We start from the raw sequence: 18,261 nt of genomic DNA on the forward strand, positions 1-18,261 counted from the left end.
ATGCAGATGATGCTGGTTAAAAAAAAATGTGTTAATTAAGTTTGTTACTGAACAACTTGGGGGAGAATTGTTTGTCTCTTGCTCCGTGATTTTATGTGGATTCTGACATATATTTCGTATTAGGGCAATCTTGGATGATGACCCAGCATATGTTGTTTAAGAACACTTTCACTGCAGATTTGACAAACGCAAAGAAGGTACCAATATGAGATTTCTAAAGATAGCTACGGTACTCAACCCAAGGTTTTAGAATCTCAAGTGCCTTCCAAAATCTGAGAGGTACAAGGTGTGGAACATGCTGTCAGAAGTCTTAAAAGAGCAACTCCGATGTGGAAACTACAGAACATGACCCACCAAAAAAGAGTATCAACCTTCTGTTGGTAGCATCTGACTCATGATGATGAAAACGAACTTGCAATGATCCACACTGATTTGGATCATTATCGAGCAGAACCCATCATCAGTACTGTACACTTTGTATTCTGTGTTATAATGGAAATCAACAGATTTGAAAATATAGAAGACACACAAAAATATTTAAATAAATAGTATTCTGTTATTGTTTAACAGTACGATTTAAAATTGCAATTAGTCAGGACTTTTTTTTAAACTTGCGATTGATCATGTTGAAATTTTTTAATCATTTCACAGCCCTAAGTTCCATTTTAAATATTAGATGCTTTATTTTTTAATTTTTACTTTCTCGTGCCAAATAATCACTTCACATTTATCTGCAAGCAACTAATGAGAAATTTTTTTTCTAAAGCAGTGGAGTCCAAAAGCCACCCTGAAATTAGTGGGCATTCTTGATTTCTTTCTTGTTTTTGATAAGACAAAACTGGGGATTTGTAGTGAGTCTGTTGGTCTTATTGCTTAGCCACTCTGAAAGTGAACTGTTTACCATGTAAATTGACCGCCTGTCCTATTAACCCTTAAAGGTAATCTGAAGACTGGTGTAGAAATTTGTTTTATACCGTTTTTGCTGCTTTATAATGTACAAAGAAAGCTGAGAGTATGTTGAATTTTAAGTGGTCCTTTTCTGCTTGATGCCAATGTTAGAATTGTTAGAATAAAACATATGGAATATTCTGTTTTTCTAAAAGATACATGCTAGAAATTATTTTGGGAAAGTTTTATGGCCTGTGTTATGCAAGAGGTCAGACTAGATGATCCTAGTGGTCCCTTCTGGCCATGAAATCTGTGAATCTGTAACCAAAGAGTTATGGAGTCAGAGAACATGTATAAAACAGGCTGAAAAATTAGAGCTCTTAACTAGACAGTTATCACATAAGCCTTCTTGGCTGCAGCTCATTTTTCTACCTAGCAATAACTCTTTTTCACACAACTGGGTAAAGCATCATATTGATTTTTCCAAATCAGTTTGTAAATATTACTGTAGTTTTCTTTAGTTTTTCTATTTTATTAGTCAGCTCATGTTAACTTAATATAAGTACAGACTATAGGCAATAAGCCCCTTTTAAAACCAAGAGACTAGCTACTCGAGCCTGACTTGACTAGCTGGGAGAGCGTGGAAAGCTACTGCTTCAACTCAGAGAAAACAAGTTTTTCGAGAGGAGGGTTACTACTATGTTCAATGCTGAATTTTAATATATCAGAACATTTTGCTATGGTCAGAAACCAAGTGTGCGGATGTCTTTTTTTTTAGGCAAATGAGTCTGTCACTTTCAGTCCTTCGGGCTCTTTTTTTGAGCCCCATGAATGTATTTCACTGGTCAGCTCAGCTGTTCAGCCTGGCTCAAAGGAAGGGAGGTGATGAATGTTTAAAAGATGCAAGCACCATCATGCTAACACTTAGTTGCCAATGACTTCCAGAAAACTGAAACTTCTATTTAGAAACAAGAAAAGGAGTACTTGTGGCACCTTAGAGACTAACAAATTTATTTGAGCACAAGCTTTCGTGAGCTACAGCTCACTTCATCGGATGCAGTACTTGTGGCACCTTAGAGACTAACAAATTTATTTGAGCACAAGCTTTCGTGAGCTACAGCTCACTTCATCGGATGCATTCAGTGCATGCATCCGATGAAGTGAGCTGTAGCTCACGAAAGCTTGTGCTCAAATAAATTTGTTAGTCTCTAAGGTGCCACAAGTACTCCTTTTCTTTTTGCGAATACAGACTAACACGGCTGCTACTCTGAAACCTATTTAGAAACAGTTATGATCATTTTCTTATGTCTTTCTCGGGTGTGGATTTCTAAGGAAGTTTTTATGAAAACAGTATCTTTGCTCAGGAAATTTATCTGCTGCTTATTCCCCAAGTGAAGTCATAAGGTGTTTTAAATTACATTGGGAATTTGCACTTATTTCAGCTGTTGGTGATCTGTACTCAGAGTAGCTGGATGGGTGAAAACCCCAAGTGTACTCTAGGAAAACTAATTTGCACCCATGTGCCCTTGCTCAAGTACTGAGTATGTTTTAGCAGTGCAAATTACGGCTTTCCCTTTGCACTTGGGGTTTTCACTCTGACAGCTACATTTGTAGTTTGTTACAATTTCAACAACTGACAGCCAATTCCTAGTGTATATAATGCCTTCTACAGTATCTCTAATCCCACATGATTTCAGAAGTCTTTACTAGTATATGTATTACATATGCATAACCTCTAATGTTATATTACTGTATATAAAAGCATGTGAGCAGGGGGAGCCACTTAACCCATCTCTATGGTGGAAGCACACAGTACCTGTTTAGCAGTGCACAGCAGTGCTGCATATCACTTAAGGATAGAAAGAGATGAGTACTACCAGATTTAATTGAAATGTCAGGTGAACATAATATCAGCCATACTGGAAATTGACTAGGATAGTATTGTTAAAACCTCTACCCTTGCCAAAAGTGCTGTGGGATATTTAGAGGCTAAAAGTGATCTGTCTGCGTGGGGTCAGTTTGGCCCTGTCAGGCATGCTTTTTGAAATGCTATTGATGATGATTTTGCCGTGACCTATGCCAGCACTGAACTACTTTCATTTATAGTTAAGGGGATTTTTGTGCAAACAGTTATCGCAACAGTGCCAATTCCTACTGTAGGGAAGGTTGTGGAGACTGCAAGTCTTAGCTTGCATTGCTCCTTATTGGGAGACCTGTCACCTCTAAAGGGCACATCTCTGTATTGAATATGAGGGTATCTACAAGTCTTGTTACTGGATTATGTCTCCTACATGCTGTATCCTTGTTTCCCTCTATCTCCCCAATTTGTTTTCAGTCATAAATTCAGTGTGAGCCATTAGTTTGCATATCAGTAGAGAGTAAACCTATTTACAAATATCCATTCTGCATTTAATGAGATAATGTACCTGCACAAATGCTAAATGAGCTCTGTAAACTGCTGTTTGTTTTTTATTATGAATATTGTTGTTTATTTATTACTTATTTGAAAATACAGATTTGTTTTGAAACCAAACCTGTCTTTCTTGCCTACATTTCAGTCAGAACTAAGACATGGTCCGTTTTACTATATGAAGCAGCCACTCACCACAGACCCTGTTGATGTTGTACCACAGGATGGACGGAATGATTTCTATTGCTGGGTTTGTCATCGGGAAGGCCAGGTCCTCTGCTGTGAACTCTGTCCTCGGGTTTATCATGCTAAGTGTCTGAAACTGACAGCGGAACCAGAGGGTGATTGGTTTTGCCCAGAGTGTGAGGTTAGTTGGATATAAGGACCTGTGTATGTGTCTCCTGTTCTTGAGATTCGAGGGAAATTGTCACACAATCAGAATTAGTTCTCCTTTTACTCTGTTTGGACTTCTGTTATTGTGAGTGCACCTTGGAAAAGGTAGTAGAAGGGGTAGTACGAAGACCCTTCTGTTGTCTTGGGTATCTAGATAACTTTTGTTTTCTAACCCTGAATCTTCAACTTCCTTTGTTTTCTCGTCTGGAGAGAAGCTACATTTCAAAGAATTATCACTTTGTCAAGTACCCCTAATTCTGCAGAGTTTGGCTAATTTAACTTGTGCTCCCTCCGTTAGTGAGCAGATCAGCTCTACAGCAATGCATAAAAAATTGCTCTGTTGGGTCTACAAAACAGTGGGTATTAATATTATTTTTTCTTGAGAGGAATAAGTAAACGTTTACTCATACTTTTTCAGTGATTCTTGGGAACAGAACTGTACATTGTCTCATTATTTCAATATTAGTAAATCTCATATACCATTTTGAGCATTTATTGGGTTAGAACCTAGATAATTTTCTTAAGTATTCATATCATAATTCCATAGTCAAATTTGGGAATTGAAGTACTCCATATTCACTTTAATAATAATAATTAATTAATAATGTAGTAGAAAATGGATATAATTTTCTTGTCTTTTTTAAATTTTTCTGATATATTCAGCTTATACATTGTGTAAAAGAAATTTCTGAGAAATAAGTTATATTTGTTGTGTTACACTGTCAGCACTGTTGTAGTTTCATGGGATGGCTCTTACCACCCACTTGAATAATGAAGGGACATTTTAATGTAAAATAGTCATGAAAAACAGTCATCAAGAAGTGTTTTCTGATTAAATATTTGTAATCTTAATTTGTAGAAAATTACTGTAGCAGAATGCATAGAAACGCAGAGTAAAGCTATGACAATGCTCACCATTGAACAGCTATCATACTTGCTCAAGTTTGCACTACAGAAAATGAAACAGCCAGGGGTAAGGAGAATATTTTTTACATTAGACTTGCATGTATAATTTAATTCTGCTTAGTTTGTTTCCTTTTATTGATCTTGATTATGGCATAGCTTATTGTATATTTGATCTTGAGCTAGTTAGTCGCCCACATATATCTGTAGTTGTTGATGGTAAACAGCAATGTAATTTATTATGGTGCTGGGTAATCTGTTGGTATGCATGTAAAATGAAAGATTTCCTGGTATCAGTGTAGACAGCATCAGTATTAGCACAACTTTGGATGATAATGTTGTTCTTCTGCTTAAGTATTTTATTTATAGTCTTTGATATTCATCATAGAGTCTGAATGATCAAAAACCTCACACTATGTGTAAGGTGTAGGCCCCATTTATAGATGGAGAAACTGAGGCTCAGAGTGCTTAGGTGACTGTTTCCAGATCACCTAGGAAGCCTGTGATAGAACTGGGTACAGAACCTAAATCTCATGAGAGCCAGGCAAGTTCAGCAGTCCTAAAGTTTTACAGTTGCTGTATGAGATCCAGGGATTAATTGAGGAATAAATCGAAGGAAGAATTAAGCTAGCAGTTTAACAATATTTAGAGTAGATATAGTGAAACTACAAAATAGAATTCAACACTTCCCACTCAACAAAGGTGAATGGGAAATTAGGGCCTAAGCCATCAATTTCTACACAGTCAAAGCTTGCTGCTGCTTTTTTTTAGCAGCAAAATCGTGTGCTTGAATGTTTCTCCAGGGCTAAAGGGAAGGAATCCTTTCTAGCTATTCACTAGCGGCATTGCTGCTCGGTGGCTACAACTGTAGGCATGGCCTAACCACAAAGTTGCATTGATTTAGTTAAAAGGGTGGTGGTACGTTGGTTTATATCTGCTTTGTATTGGTTTAGTTTGCAACTTTTCTGTACATGTGCAAGATAAATTTAGGGTCTAGAGTAGTCTCTGCAGAGGGCATGTTTCTACACAATCTTGCACTTGTTTAGTTAAACCAGTGCGGATCCCCGTGTGGACAGACGTATATCAGTTTAAAACTGTTTTATCAGTTTAGCTTGCTCCCGTAAATTTACAGAGGAACCTGAGATTGGGGAGTGGTATGGAGCAGACTTGTCATGTCATGCTTAATCTTTGCCTGATCCTGGGTCTGGCCAGGGGATGATTCAGAAACTGACAGAATTCAGAGCAGCTTTAAAATTGTGCTTGGCTGCCTTTGGCTCCAAGGAGCTACTCTAACAGCCAGAGGTTATCAAATTGCAAGTGTGGTCCAGCCATGACCCCGTTTTCCTAGCAATTTCTTCTGTTCTAAGCCAGCAGTACACCACCTGCTGACGGAATCCTCAGAAGGCTGGTTAAGGTGGCTCTGACATGCAGGAGTCTGTCTCGGCGTCTTAGTTTTATCCCTCAATTGCCATAGGTCTGGAACTTTTAGGAGGCTTCAGTTGTCACCTTCATCCCACTCTCCCTCTGCAAGCCTGTGCCGATTTCAAGGACTAGTGATGAAGGAAATTTGACTAGGATCTTCTAGATGATTTGTCAAGGATTGTTTCAAATCCTTTGTTAATAAACTGCTTTCCATTCCCATTCCTACACAGACAATATTATAGAACCGGAAACTCAGAAAATGATTGTGGGTCCACAGTATTACAGTAAGAAGTAAGGTTATGAAAACAAGAGTTTGAGTCATTGGCTCTTACCAGTTCTGATCTCTTTTATATAAATACTTTAGCAAAACAATAACAGCAGTTTCTAGGAAGACAGACCATCATCTTGAGTATTGTTGAGTTTTGTCCTTTGAAAATCTTCTAACTCTGGTGTTGTAAATCTTGTGCTATTATAATGAGCTATTAGAAATTATAACTGCTGCTTTTAGGAAGCAAAATTACATTGTTCGTTTACAAAAGAGTATGCCAAGAATTATTATGTATGCATTGTGAAAATGCAGCTAGAAAGATTTTGCTTAATGAATGTATTTGGGGTATTTCCTCCTTCAGGCTTGTGACTAACACCTGTCAATCAAGATATCATAGTATTTTTAAATTGAAGCTGATTATCTCTGGAGTATTATAGTCCATATATTCTAGAAAAATATGGTACTATGTGCCTTTTATTTGTTAGGATTTTTATTATTTATATCCTGAAATATAAAATAGATGGTACAACAAAATGCTCACTCGCTCTCTCCGTGTGTGTGTGTGTGTGCGCGCGCAATAGGATGACCCAGTCTAGAGAGTTTTGCCCTTATTAAGCAGAATTCAGTGTTAAAATAAAATGCTATTTTGTATTGGTTCCCTGTTTCTGTAATTCAGTCACAGGAAACCAGTTGGTTCATGAAATAATTAAGGTAACGCAAATCTGTCTGAATTTCTCCCTCTTCCCTGCAAACTAGGATAAAATTTGGCAGCTGGAGAAATACAGAGCCACCAAGTTTCTGAGGGATTTTGTGGTACTGGGAGGTTGAAGTGGGCTAGCTGTAAACAGCATCTAATAAGGGAGAATTAAAACAGTTCTGCTTTGTTAAGCCACCTTTGATAAAGATATTTTGAGGAGAAATGAGGCACTGTCAGGGTGTGAGTGTCAGAAAGATCAGAAATCTTTCAGGTATCTCAATTGAGCAGAATTACTGTCCTGGTTGTACAACAATCCTTATATTGGGTTAAATTTGTTTCTCCCTCCTTAAGTGGTTTGTACTGTACATAACATCAGTCTATCCCAAAAAAGCCTGATGGAAAAATACAATATCTGATACTTCCTAATTGTTTTTAGAAAAGCGTAAGTTGGAGACCTTATGCTCTTATAGCTGTTTCTAAAAAAATGATTTAAATCCAGGCCTGTGGCTACCAGAGGCTGAACATACCATGAAATGAACCCCCTTTGGTCCATTCTGTTCTGTTGTAGCCTTTTTCTTCTTCATTAATTGTATTATCGGTAGTTCCAAAGAAGTACTTTTGCTCAGACCTCCGAGTTGGAAGTAGGTTTAGGGCAGGAATTGCAAATGTTGGGCTGCTGAAGCTGTTTGGTATTGGTAATATGTGGTTTGCTTGTTTTTTTCTTTTTAACAGACAGAGCCATTTCAAAAGCCAGTTTCACTGGATCAACACCCAGATTATGCAGAATATATCTTTCATCCAATGGACCTTTGTACATTAGAAAAGGTTGGTCTGCAGCTAGGGGAAGAAGCTTTATTTTAAAGTTCAGTTACTTTAGTTGGGATTGTTTTGGTTTTTTATACTGTTTGTAAATATTTTGGTACTGATTTGTGTTAATGATACCTGTTTCTAAAATCAGTGTAATACCATTTTACTATTTAATTAATCCTCCTGCTCTTACTGGGTCCTTGTCTCACTTTTGTGGGTAAATCTGCAGATAGTTACTGCATAGTCTTTACTGTATCTGAGCTCAGCTTGTTCCCAGGGGAGAAGGAAGGCTGCCAAAGAATCAGTCATGACCCCCTGATTCTCAGTCAGTTGGCCCCATCATAAGTTAAAGTTTCAGAAGGTCAGCTTTAATTTATGCCACAGAGGTGAGATTCCTCAAGTATAGAATTGAACATAGCAGAGGCCGCTCCACCATGCCCTTTCTTTGCCATGACACACTCCCCCCCTTCCTGCTGGGAGTGAGGTGGTGGTTTTCTGGCTCAGAGGGTGGTAGATCTACCTCCAATGATTTTCTGTAGGCAGACATTTCCCCCTATACATGGTGAATTCTCCAGCACATATCTTTGTCTGCTTTAATTTCACTTTGTATCATGGGTGGACCAGAGAATCCAAACCACTGTATTGTATTGGGTATGCTATAACATGGCCCCTATCTTTTAAAACTCTCTTGACCCATTAACCCAGTAATTGCAGGTAATGTAAAGTGAAAAGTGGGGAGTAGAGGAAACTGGAGACTGAATTTTCTGCATACAGATGTATACCATATACACATCATACCAGGGAATTACCTATTTTTTAAAATTTGAAATAATTATTGAATGCCTCTTATACATTTTTTTAATTATGTGAAGTACATTTTGATAGTGAATGTCCTTTTGGAGTAGTAAAAAAGTTCCTGGGGCATGTTCTGATTCTGAAAACAGTTCTTGCATATTTAACAACCACATGATTAATTGTGTTCACTAACATTTATTAATTGGGTGGTTGATAGGAAAAATAGTTTAAATAAAGGGGGGACGTGCTTTACACTGGTAAATGATCTCTGCTTCCTCATATATTTCTGATTTTCTTCTTTGCAGAATGTTAAAAAGAAAATGTATGGTTGCACTGAAGCATTTTTGGCTGATGCCAAATGGATTTTGCACAATTGCATTATTTACAATGGGGGTAAGTGTGTGCTTGCTTCCAGGAAATTAAAATTGTGAAAAGAACTGTAATAGTAGAGCAGTTTCTAGATTCATAGTTGGTGAATGCTGAAAATATCTACCTGTTAACTACTCTAGTGCCTAAAGAAATAGAGTTATGTTTGGAGAACTGTCACAAGAGCAAATACTATCTGTGCTCATTATCTCACCAACAGTCCCAACTTAAAATGTGTGTTCTTCAGTGGCATACAGAATGGGGGGTGCTTTGTAAAAGCTTATTTGAGGAAACTTTATATTTCATGTATCAGTTAAAAGAAGCGCCTCAATAATACAGTTGCACTGCTATTTAACAATCTCCATGCAAATGCTGGAACAGACGAGAGAGAATTCCAGACTGAAACATGACTCTGAATGGTACCCCTCAGAATCATCCCAATGCAAACTGACTGGGAGGGGGTGTTTAGAGAAAACCTTTCACATAGCTGTTGCCATGTTATGCATGGATTAAGGAGGAAATGATATCATATTGCTTTCACACGCACTACATTTATACAGACTTTAAAATGCTTTTTTAGATGTTTTTCCTTTCAAATGGATCTCATTTACCTGAATATTTAACTTTTTTTAGAAGGAAAATGTAAATTTTAATCTAATTTTAGGACAACAGTCATTTTAGTTGATCCTCTTTCCTTATCATTCCCTTAGGAAATCACAAATTGACACAAACAGCAAAAGTCATAATCAAAATCTGTGAACATGAGGTACGTGTTCCCCAGTTAACTTAATTTTTCTGGCTATATCAATTAAAATGTAAAGGACATTTTTATAGATTCATGTGTGAATTATAAAATGTTTTATTTAATCATAGTTTCAGTCTTTAAGTATGATGGTCTTAAACTTGCTGAATTAAATTTGCTAGTCTTAACTAGTCAGATGTGTAAATGGTCATTTGCAATTGCATTAATGCAATGGCAGTTCTGAAAGTCTGGGCCTGAGCATTTGGCACTAGAAAGTTAAAACTGAATTTTGTAAACGTAATTTATTTGACCCATAGCAGTTGCAAATTGTCTAGTGATCTGACCCTTTGTATCTAAACTCACCGATTTCTACACCTCTGGGTCATCCCATCAGTGCCCCCAATTCTTATAAAGAAGTTCTGAAAACTTGGTGATTCTGAATAATACAGATTAAAAGCATGGTGCCTGATCTTCTTGTAATTCTCCATTTGTTTATTTAAAAAAACCTTTTACATGAGGAATAAAATATTTTATATCTGATTATGAATGAAGTGTCTTCTCTCCTTCTCAAACTAAGATTTTATTTTTGTCACTGGGACACATGGCAGTGATAAAATATAATCTGAAGAGTGATCTATGATATGACAATTTATTTTATCAACTCTCGGGTCCACCTATGATGCGTAGAGAAGTATTACATTTTACTTTAACAATGGTAAATTTTTCTTAGTTTTAGTTTAAAAAGAAGTATATGGAGCTTAATCATGCTGATTCATCTGTCCTGAATAATACCTCATCAGAATCCTTCAGTGTATCTTTCACATGTAAAATGTTCTGTATGATGTTCCCAGTGATCAAATATGGGGAAGAGCAAATGCTTCTCAAAACCATGTTATAATGACTTGGCAAAAAGTATAATTATCTACAAAGTGATCTGTGGCTGCACATTTTCCTCCTAACGATAGCAGGATCCTAGAAAGAATAGAATAATAATGTTTTAATCACAGCTTAGATTGTTTTGAACTCTGCAGTAGCTGCTCACCTTCTTGTTGCAGATGAATGAAATCGAAGTGTGTCCAGAATGTTATTTAGCTGCTTGCCAAAAACGAGAGAACTGGTTTTGTGAGCCTTGTGTAAGTCAAAGATTTTTGTAGTTTAACACTTTTCTTAAGCAAAAAAGTTACCATTAAGTGTGTATGAATATATTGTTTCGTGTGCCCATCGTTTTAAATCAGTGAGTGGTTATGGATCTGGACGAAGGGGAAAAGTTTAAAAAGCTGCTTATTGTGGCTGCAATGGATATGAAAAGTCGAAAGTTGAGTTACTTGTGCTCTTTTGTACATCCATGCTCTTCATAGTGGGTCCAAATGGATTTCTCAATTCTGGGGAGCAAACACAGAAGTTAGGGATTTTGCTAAACATATCTTAACCTTATCAGAGATGTTTGACTGTCGTACTGTGCACTGTTACAAAGGATATGTACAGTCTGATGATTACAGGTGGTGTTGACATCCAGTACTGGATGATGGAAATGTTTTTAAATTGACTTTTCTCCTGCCTATTCCCCTGGCCGCCAAAGAAAATATCCTTATTCTTGGGTCATCTGTGCTTACACGTGACACTTGGAGGCAGGGTAGGATTTTTAATATGTGAATATGCATTTCTGGTCTTGAAAATGTAGCTTGCATGTCTTCTGATGATGACATTTTAAATATTACACCAGGTATGCATAACCTATAACAGACAAAATTAAGACACAACTTCTCAAGGAGAAACCTATGGTCCAAGAGCCTGACTCTTCAAGCCTTCTGCATGCAGAATTCTCTTGGCTTGAGGGGAAATGAGAGCTTGCAGGACCGGCTCATACTTAGACAGAATGCAACAAACATTTAGGACAGGGAAAGGAAAAAAGATATCAGAATATCCAATTTGAATGTGTAGAAGTGCTGGTGCTGTTTCAAAGAATTGCTGCTTACATTATTTTGATGAGTTTACTGTGATTTCTCATAAGTACATATTATATTTGGTTGACATTTTTGATTTTTAAAAATTATAATTACAATTATTATAAAGGCTCATTTCTAATTGTTGGGATATGCATAAACCTAAAAGCTGCATAATAATGTAGAGTTTGCAGAATAGTGATTGGTTAATTCATAGAAATAATCATTGGGTAATAAGCTCTTCCAGACAGGGATCTATATTCCTTCTTATCTGGAAAGTGCTTGTGCATTGTGGGCCTTGTTGCAATCTAAATAATGAATAAAATGAAAAACCACTCTGTGTCAGAAATTGGAAAATAATATATTGCTTACAATATTTTCTCACTGTGTGCTGTGCATCTTCTTCTAGAGCAATCCCCACCCTTTGGTCTGGGCTAAACTCAAAGGCTTTCCATTCTGGCCTGCTAAAGCACTGAGGGATAAAGATGGGCAAGTCGATGCCCGTTTCTTTGGCCAACATGACAGGTGGGAATTCAATTAAAATATGTGTGAATTGGCTGTGCTTTCTAAATTGTTGTGATAATTCTGCACTGTCAGAAGTTGTTTACACTATCCTGTCTTTGAATGTTTGATGGTAATACCCGGAACAGTACTATTTAATGTATTTATCTGATCTAATCTATCTAAATGTATTTAAATTAAGATTTTGTCACATATTAAAATGAGGAGATATCTTTCATATCCATGTCCCTAGTAAATTGTTAAGATGATGGGTTTGTGTGGCTGAAAAATCATGGATGTTAGAGATGGAAAAGGCCTTTTAAGTGGCTGTGTCCATTCTCTGGCCAGTGTAAGAATAAATGCATCATTTTGGATGAAAAACTCACATTGTAAAATGTAGTATCCTCATTTGAAATGCCAGTTTTGCTCCAGAGAGAGTTTGGTTAATTCATTTCGCTTAGCCTGGTCAGAGCTCTACTAGATAGATGATACAGTGACCACTAACAGTGGGTTTAGCAAGAATTGAAAAACATGAATCTACAGGGCTGTATGAGGCCGTGCATTTATATACTCTTTATGGCTATGGAATAATTAAGTCAGAGCTCCTGGAATTTTACAGTCACCTGTGGGTTTGGTGGGTCTGGAGTTGGATAGCTACATGAAATCATGCAAAATAAAATAAATTCTCCAAACCTCTCTACTGCACCTGTCCTGATAGAACTTCAGAGTATACTACACAGTATTCAGAGTAGAAGCTGTGTTAGTCTGTAGTCGCAAAAAGAAAAGGAGTACTTGTGGCACCTTAGAGACTAAGAAATTGGTCCTTTTCTTTTTACTTTTCTTTTTACTACACAGTATGTATACAGTTTTACACTGTAAAGCATGTGCATGCCACAACTGCTAAACAGTCCTTTTAAAACAAACTCTCTGATAGGCTTTTCTGCTTTGTCCCTAACCCCAGCTAGTCTAGATTTGAAGATTGTTTTTTAGGGGATCTTTTTACAGACTTAATGAATTATCTAGGTACGGAGTCGTTTCACTGGCTGTGTTTCTGAGTCAAAAAATACGTTAGTGGTAATCTAAAACACAAATTATTTACCAAAAAACCCTACTAACTATGCAAGATTAAAGTAAGAGGACATTCAAAATTTTTAGAAGATACATTGTGTGCTGGTCTTCGGATGTTTTGATATTAAAACAAATTAATCTGGGTTAAAAACTAGCAATTTCAAATAAACAATGCAGAATTTAATTTTATATTTCCTTTTTTCTTTTTGTTTTTTACTGTTTTGTATGTAGGGCCTGGGTTCCAATAAATAATTGCTACCTCATGTCTAAAGAAATTCCTTTTTCTGTGAAAAAGACTAAAAGCATCTTCAACAGTGCAATGCAAGAGATGGAGGTTTATGTGGAGAATATTCGTAGAAAGTTTGGAGTATTTAATTACGCACCTTTCCGGACACCGTATACTCCCAACAACCAATACCAAATGTTATTAGACCCTACAAACCCAGCAGCTGGAACTGCAAAGACAGACAAACAAGAGAAAATCAAACTGAACTTCGACATGACAGCATCACCCAAGATTCTAATGAGCAAATCTATGCTGAGCAACACTGGTCGAAGGATTTCCTTGACAGATATGCCACGGTCACCAATGAGTACAAACTCATCAGTTCACACTGGATCCGACGTTGAACAGGATGCAGAGAAAAAAGCAACCTCCAGTCATTGTAGTGCAAGTGAAGAGTCCATGGACTTCATTGACAAGAGTTCAGGTAAAAGCTAGGGAAAGAGGGATGCTGCATTTGGTTTAAAACATTTTTTTTTCTTAAATGTAATTAATAAAAACAAGCTTTTTTGCCTGGCAGTTTACAAGAAAGTTGTAGATGAAGGGAGCAGTTTAATTTTATCCATCAAAAGGCACAGAAAAGAAATAATAGAATTAAATTGCATCAAGAAACATTTTAAATAGCAGGATATTTTTGTAACTGTCAGAATGAGAGCTTATGCACTCGCCATCACTGGAGATATTCAAGTTGAAACTTGACAGACAATTTTTAGGACAAATTTAAGAATAATAAGGTCTATACTACTGTGTGCCTGATTCACCAATACATTACTCCATTGAAGTCAGTGGAGTTACACCAGTGTAAAGCCCTACAGTGCCAGGAGGCAGACTGGATAAGAGGAATCCTGATCAAGTGCAAGGGTCAGCAACCTTCAGCACACAGCCCATCAGGGTAATCCGCTAGCAGGTCATGAGATTTTTTGTTTACATTGACCAGCCACAGACACTGTCCCCTGCAGCTCCCAGTGGCTGAGATTCACCATTCCCGGCCACTGGGAGCTGCGGGAGGTATGCCTGCGGATTACCCTGATGTGGCATGTGCCGAAGGTTGCCAACCCCTGGTCTAGTGGTTAAAGCTCAGGACTGGGGATTAGCAGGTCTTTATTCTGTTTCCAGCTGTGCCACAGAGTTGAGCAAATCACTTAACCTGGATTTTTTTCTTCCATAAAGTGGGGTAGATCACATGCACCTCACGGAAGTGTTGTGGAAATTGATAATTAATGATTGTAAAGTTCTTTGTGATTCTTGGAAAAAAGCAAAAATCATCTTTGCATCAAAGCAGCTGCTGCTGCAATTGTTGGCTAAGATTTTCAAAAGTGACGAGTAGTTTGGGATGCCCAGTATTTGGGTCATTAACTTCAGACACCTTGAAAATTACTTGCTTTTCAGAGAGGACCTTCTTAAAGAATCATTTAAATACTGGCACTAATACTAGGTGTAATTTCAAGGGAGCTAATAACTTTAGTTTTTAAGGGTAGGGGAAATGACCTATCTAAACGATATTCAAAGAGCAGTGTAAAGGATTTCATATAAAAATTTGGAAACTGGAAAAACTAGATAACACAGCTTTAGGTATAATAGTAAAATGGAGTGAATTCTCAAATGTTGCTCATCTTAAACACAGAACTTAATTCAAGAAACTACCATTCATGTTTCTCAATCAAAAGAGGAGCCAAGCGTATGGGAAATAAATACATGAAATATTTTTTCCTTGTCCTTAGATTTATTTAAATTTCTGAGTTGCTCTTCTGCCTCCCTGTAGAGACTTTTATCTTGGATAGACATTTGAGAATTCCATTTCCTTCAAAATAACGTCTATTGAACCTGTAAAAACCTTTCTTAAACCTGTTTGTATGTTGTCAGAGGGACTCAGCTTTTTCGGTGTCTGTGTGATTGCACTGATAATATACACCTTTCTGAATCTTGTATTGTTTAGTGATGAACTCTAGTAGAACATCTGCTAGTGCATGTCATGAACAAGAAGGAGAAACTTCTGTACTAGCTGCCTTTTGGTTTAGAAAGCAGGGTTGCTGATAGCAGAGTCAGAGCTTATAAAGACTGGGAGTGGATGTGTCATTACACAAAGTAAAACTATTTCCCCATGTTTATTCCCCCCCGCCCCCCCTACTGTTCCTCACACATCCTTGTCAACTGCTGGAAATAGTCCACCTTGATTATCACTACAAAAGGTCCCATCGTCCTGTCCTGCTCTCCTGCTGGTAATAGCTCACCAAACCTGATCACTCTTGTTACAGTGTGTATGGTAACACCCATTGTTTCATGTTCTCTGTGTATATAATTCTCCCCACTGTATTTTCCACTGCATGCATCCGATGAAGTGAGCTGTAGCTCACGAAAGCTTATGCTCAAATAAATTTGTTAGTCTCTAAGGTGCCACAAGTACTCCTTTTCTTTTCACTGGTAGAGTGTTCATCATCTTGTGAATTGCCACTCTCCTTTGAAGTCCCTGTGTAAGGAATTGTAACGCGAGTCCTGTTTATTTCTCTTTTTTGGGGGGGGTTCACTTTTTGGGATGTATTTCTCTTCATGGAGAAACTTTCGTTTGTATTTTACAATCACTTTTTTTAAATTGAGGAGTATTTGGATCTTCTTGCTAGTAGTGCCACCGTATAAGTGACATTGAGTCCTAGTCTTGCTCTGATTGATTTAGTGAGATTAGGATTGGGCCATTTATTTGCAACTCTGCCAGTTATAGCTACAGTGTCAGAAACAGTAATCGAGTTTCCAACCTACTTTAAGCACTTCAAAAGGAAATTTTTAATTATTGAACAAAATCTTTACTATATAAACTCTTCGCTGGTATGCTCTGCTCTTCCTGTAAACTCAGCAGAGTCAAAACATTCAGAAGCATAAACAGAAGTCCAGGATTTTTAATTTATTGATGTTCCATAACTCCACCTGATCACTTGATGTCTTCAGACATGATGTGTTAAGCTATTGTATCAAGGCACCTCCTTTGTCTCGCCAGCCCTTGCGCTTCCCCCTCTGGCGATGGTGGGCCTGGGGTAATCAGCCCCACTCAGACAGGGTTTGCCTTCTCCCTTCTGTGCTCCCTTGGTTGTATTTTCAGGGTAGGCCTGAGGGGTGATCCTCCACCAAACAAAACGAAAACAGTCTTCTAAACAAAATCTGTGGGGGCGGAGGGGGAGGGGTACCTTAGGTGTCAGTTCTTCCCTTAGCAGGCACTCAGGTTTGGCTGTTTTGCCCTTTGGGAAGCAGCACAGCCTCTCACCCTAGAGCAGCCTATTTCCCTGCTGCCACTAGTCTGGCAGCAGCTTGTCTTTCTCTCCTCCCCTCCCCCCCAGCCCCCCAGGGGTTTTTAAAGGCCTCAGGCAGCCCTTAATTGGATTCAGGTGTCCCTAATTGACTTGAGGTAACCCCTTCTCAGCTGCTAAAAAAAGGGCTAATATATCGACCTTCCAGGACCCTATTGCAGCCGTCTGGCCTGACTTTGTCACACTATATAATAATTTTATTAAGATGATGTTGAAGTAAAAAGAAAACGGTACAGAGTTTAAGCATAGAAGTTTCTGGTTATCAGGGAATAAGGTACAGATTATCAAGGGGTGTGAAATTCGGTTTAGGAACGGGTGACGTAAGGAATACATAATCTGCAATCTCCCCGATTGGGGGTAAAAGTTTAACAGGTCAAAGTACAGACATTGAGATATGGGGGTATGTTGTTCATATAATGGCTGTGTTCAGGTGTGGAGTATAATGAGTGGATACGATGATGAGAATGGATTTACTCTCATTTGGTGGGATTTAATGTTCAGTGAGTTTAAATGTACATGCTAAGTGTCCTATAGTTACCAGGCCCTTAAAGGTTAAATATCATAGGGCAACAGAAAACCTCTCTCTCGTGCTACTTTACATTAAGTCATCATCAAGTCTTCAGTTGCCTTTGAGTGGGGGGATCCAGTTATAACACAGTTCCAGTTTGTGGAATAAACAGAATCTTAAGTGTTTAGAACCAACCCAGATTTGGTTGGAATGCTATCAGGGATCGTTCTGCACTATAAAAGGAAATGGTGCTGAACCTGGCTCTTCTTCAAGGAGTGTCCCTATGGGTGTTCTGCTTTAGGTGATTGTGCGCCCTGTGACTCTAGTCAGAGAATTTTGACAGCAGTACCTGTGCTGTGCATGCATTCTCCCCGTCTTGCGCCTGTGTCGGCACTTGACTAGCACTGCGCGGCCACCTCCCCTCTCAGTTCCCTCTCTACTGCCCTTGATCCGAGTCAGAGCCCCAGCAGAGCGCTCACCTGTTTACCTCAGAATTAGTTTAGATAGATTAGTCACGTAGTTTTAGAGTAGTTAGGTTAGTTGATTCCCTTTTTTTCATTTTCTCCCCACTTAAAAAAAAAATCCTTAAGTGACGTTGTTTTCCCTCAAAATGCCAGCGTCTCCTGGCTTTAAATGCTGCATTTCCTGGCAATTCCAATTTCTGACTGACGCTCACAGTGTGACCGGTGCCTGGGGGAAATTCATGTGCCCCAAAAGTCCAAAAATGCAGTAGTCTCACGGCCAGATCAAGAAAAGCCAGAGACTTTCTTTTCAGAGAAAAGCTGAAACTCCTCTTAATGGAGAAGTCCCTCTGTCCCGCTTCAGACCTGGGTTTGCAGACTTCTCCGGCAGCCCTGTCACCACATGCAGCTTCTGACAGACACCCCTCCTCCACCCCACAGGGAGGGGACCTGTCTTCTAAAGGATGTGGAAAGAGGAGAGCTAACACTCTCCCTGAAGACCACACCAAA

General features: G+C 38.2%; 1 protein-coding gene and 1 long non-coding RNA gene across 19 annotated transcripts in view; one reads left to right on the plus strand and one right to left on the minus strand.

The window, feature by feature from the left end:
• ZMYND8 (zinc finger MYND-type containing 8) overlaps positions 1-18,261 on the plus strand; it is a 122,922-nt gene that overhangs the window by 65,264 nt on the left and 39,397 nt on the right. For 13 of the 18 annotated variants that reach the window (XM_027822270.3, XM_037915995.2, XM_043526690.1 and 10 more), the window contains 8 exons: positions 3,447-3,665; positions 4,551-4,664; positions 7,714-7,806; positions 8,889-8,976; positions 9,660-9,715; positions 10,747-10,824; positions 12,044-12,159; positions 13,435-13,913. In XM_027822270.3, coding sequence (XP_027678071.2) covers positions 3,447-3,665; positions 4,551-4,664; positions 7,714-7,806; positions 8,889-8,976; positions 9,660-9,715; positions 10,747-10,824; positions 12,044-12,159; positions 13,435-13,913 — 1,243 coding nt within the window. The remainder of the gene's footprint in view (positions 1-3,446; positions 3,666-4,550; positions 4,665-7,713; positions 7,807-8,888; positions 8,977-9,659; positions 9,716-10,746; positions 10,825-12,043; positions 12,160-13,434; positions 13,914-18,261) is intronic. The other 5 variants (XM_037915999.2, XM_037915991.2, XM_043526692.1 and 2 more) reach the window with 1 other exon arrangement.
• LOC122462639 overlaps positions 10,168-18,261 on the minus strand; it is a 50,433-nt gene continuing 42,339 nt past the window's right edge. Inside the window, exon 3 of the long non-coding RNA XR_006285323.1 lies at positions 10,168-11,073. This is a non-coding gene — a long non-coding RNA (uncharacterized LOC122462639). The remainder of the gene's footprint in view (positions 11,074-18,261) is intronic.

This window comes from Chelonia mydas, chromosome 13 (assembly GCF_015237465.2).
Source record: "Chelonia mydas isolate rCheMyd1 chromosome 13, rCheMyd1.pri.v2, whole genome shotgun sequence".
NCBI classification, from domain to species: domain Eukaryota; kingdom Metazoa; phylum Chordata; order Testudines; family Cheloniidae; genus Chelonia; species Chelonia mydas.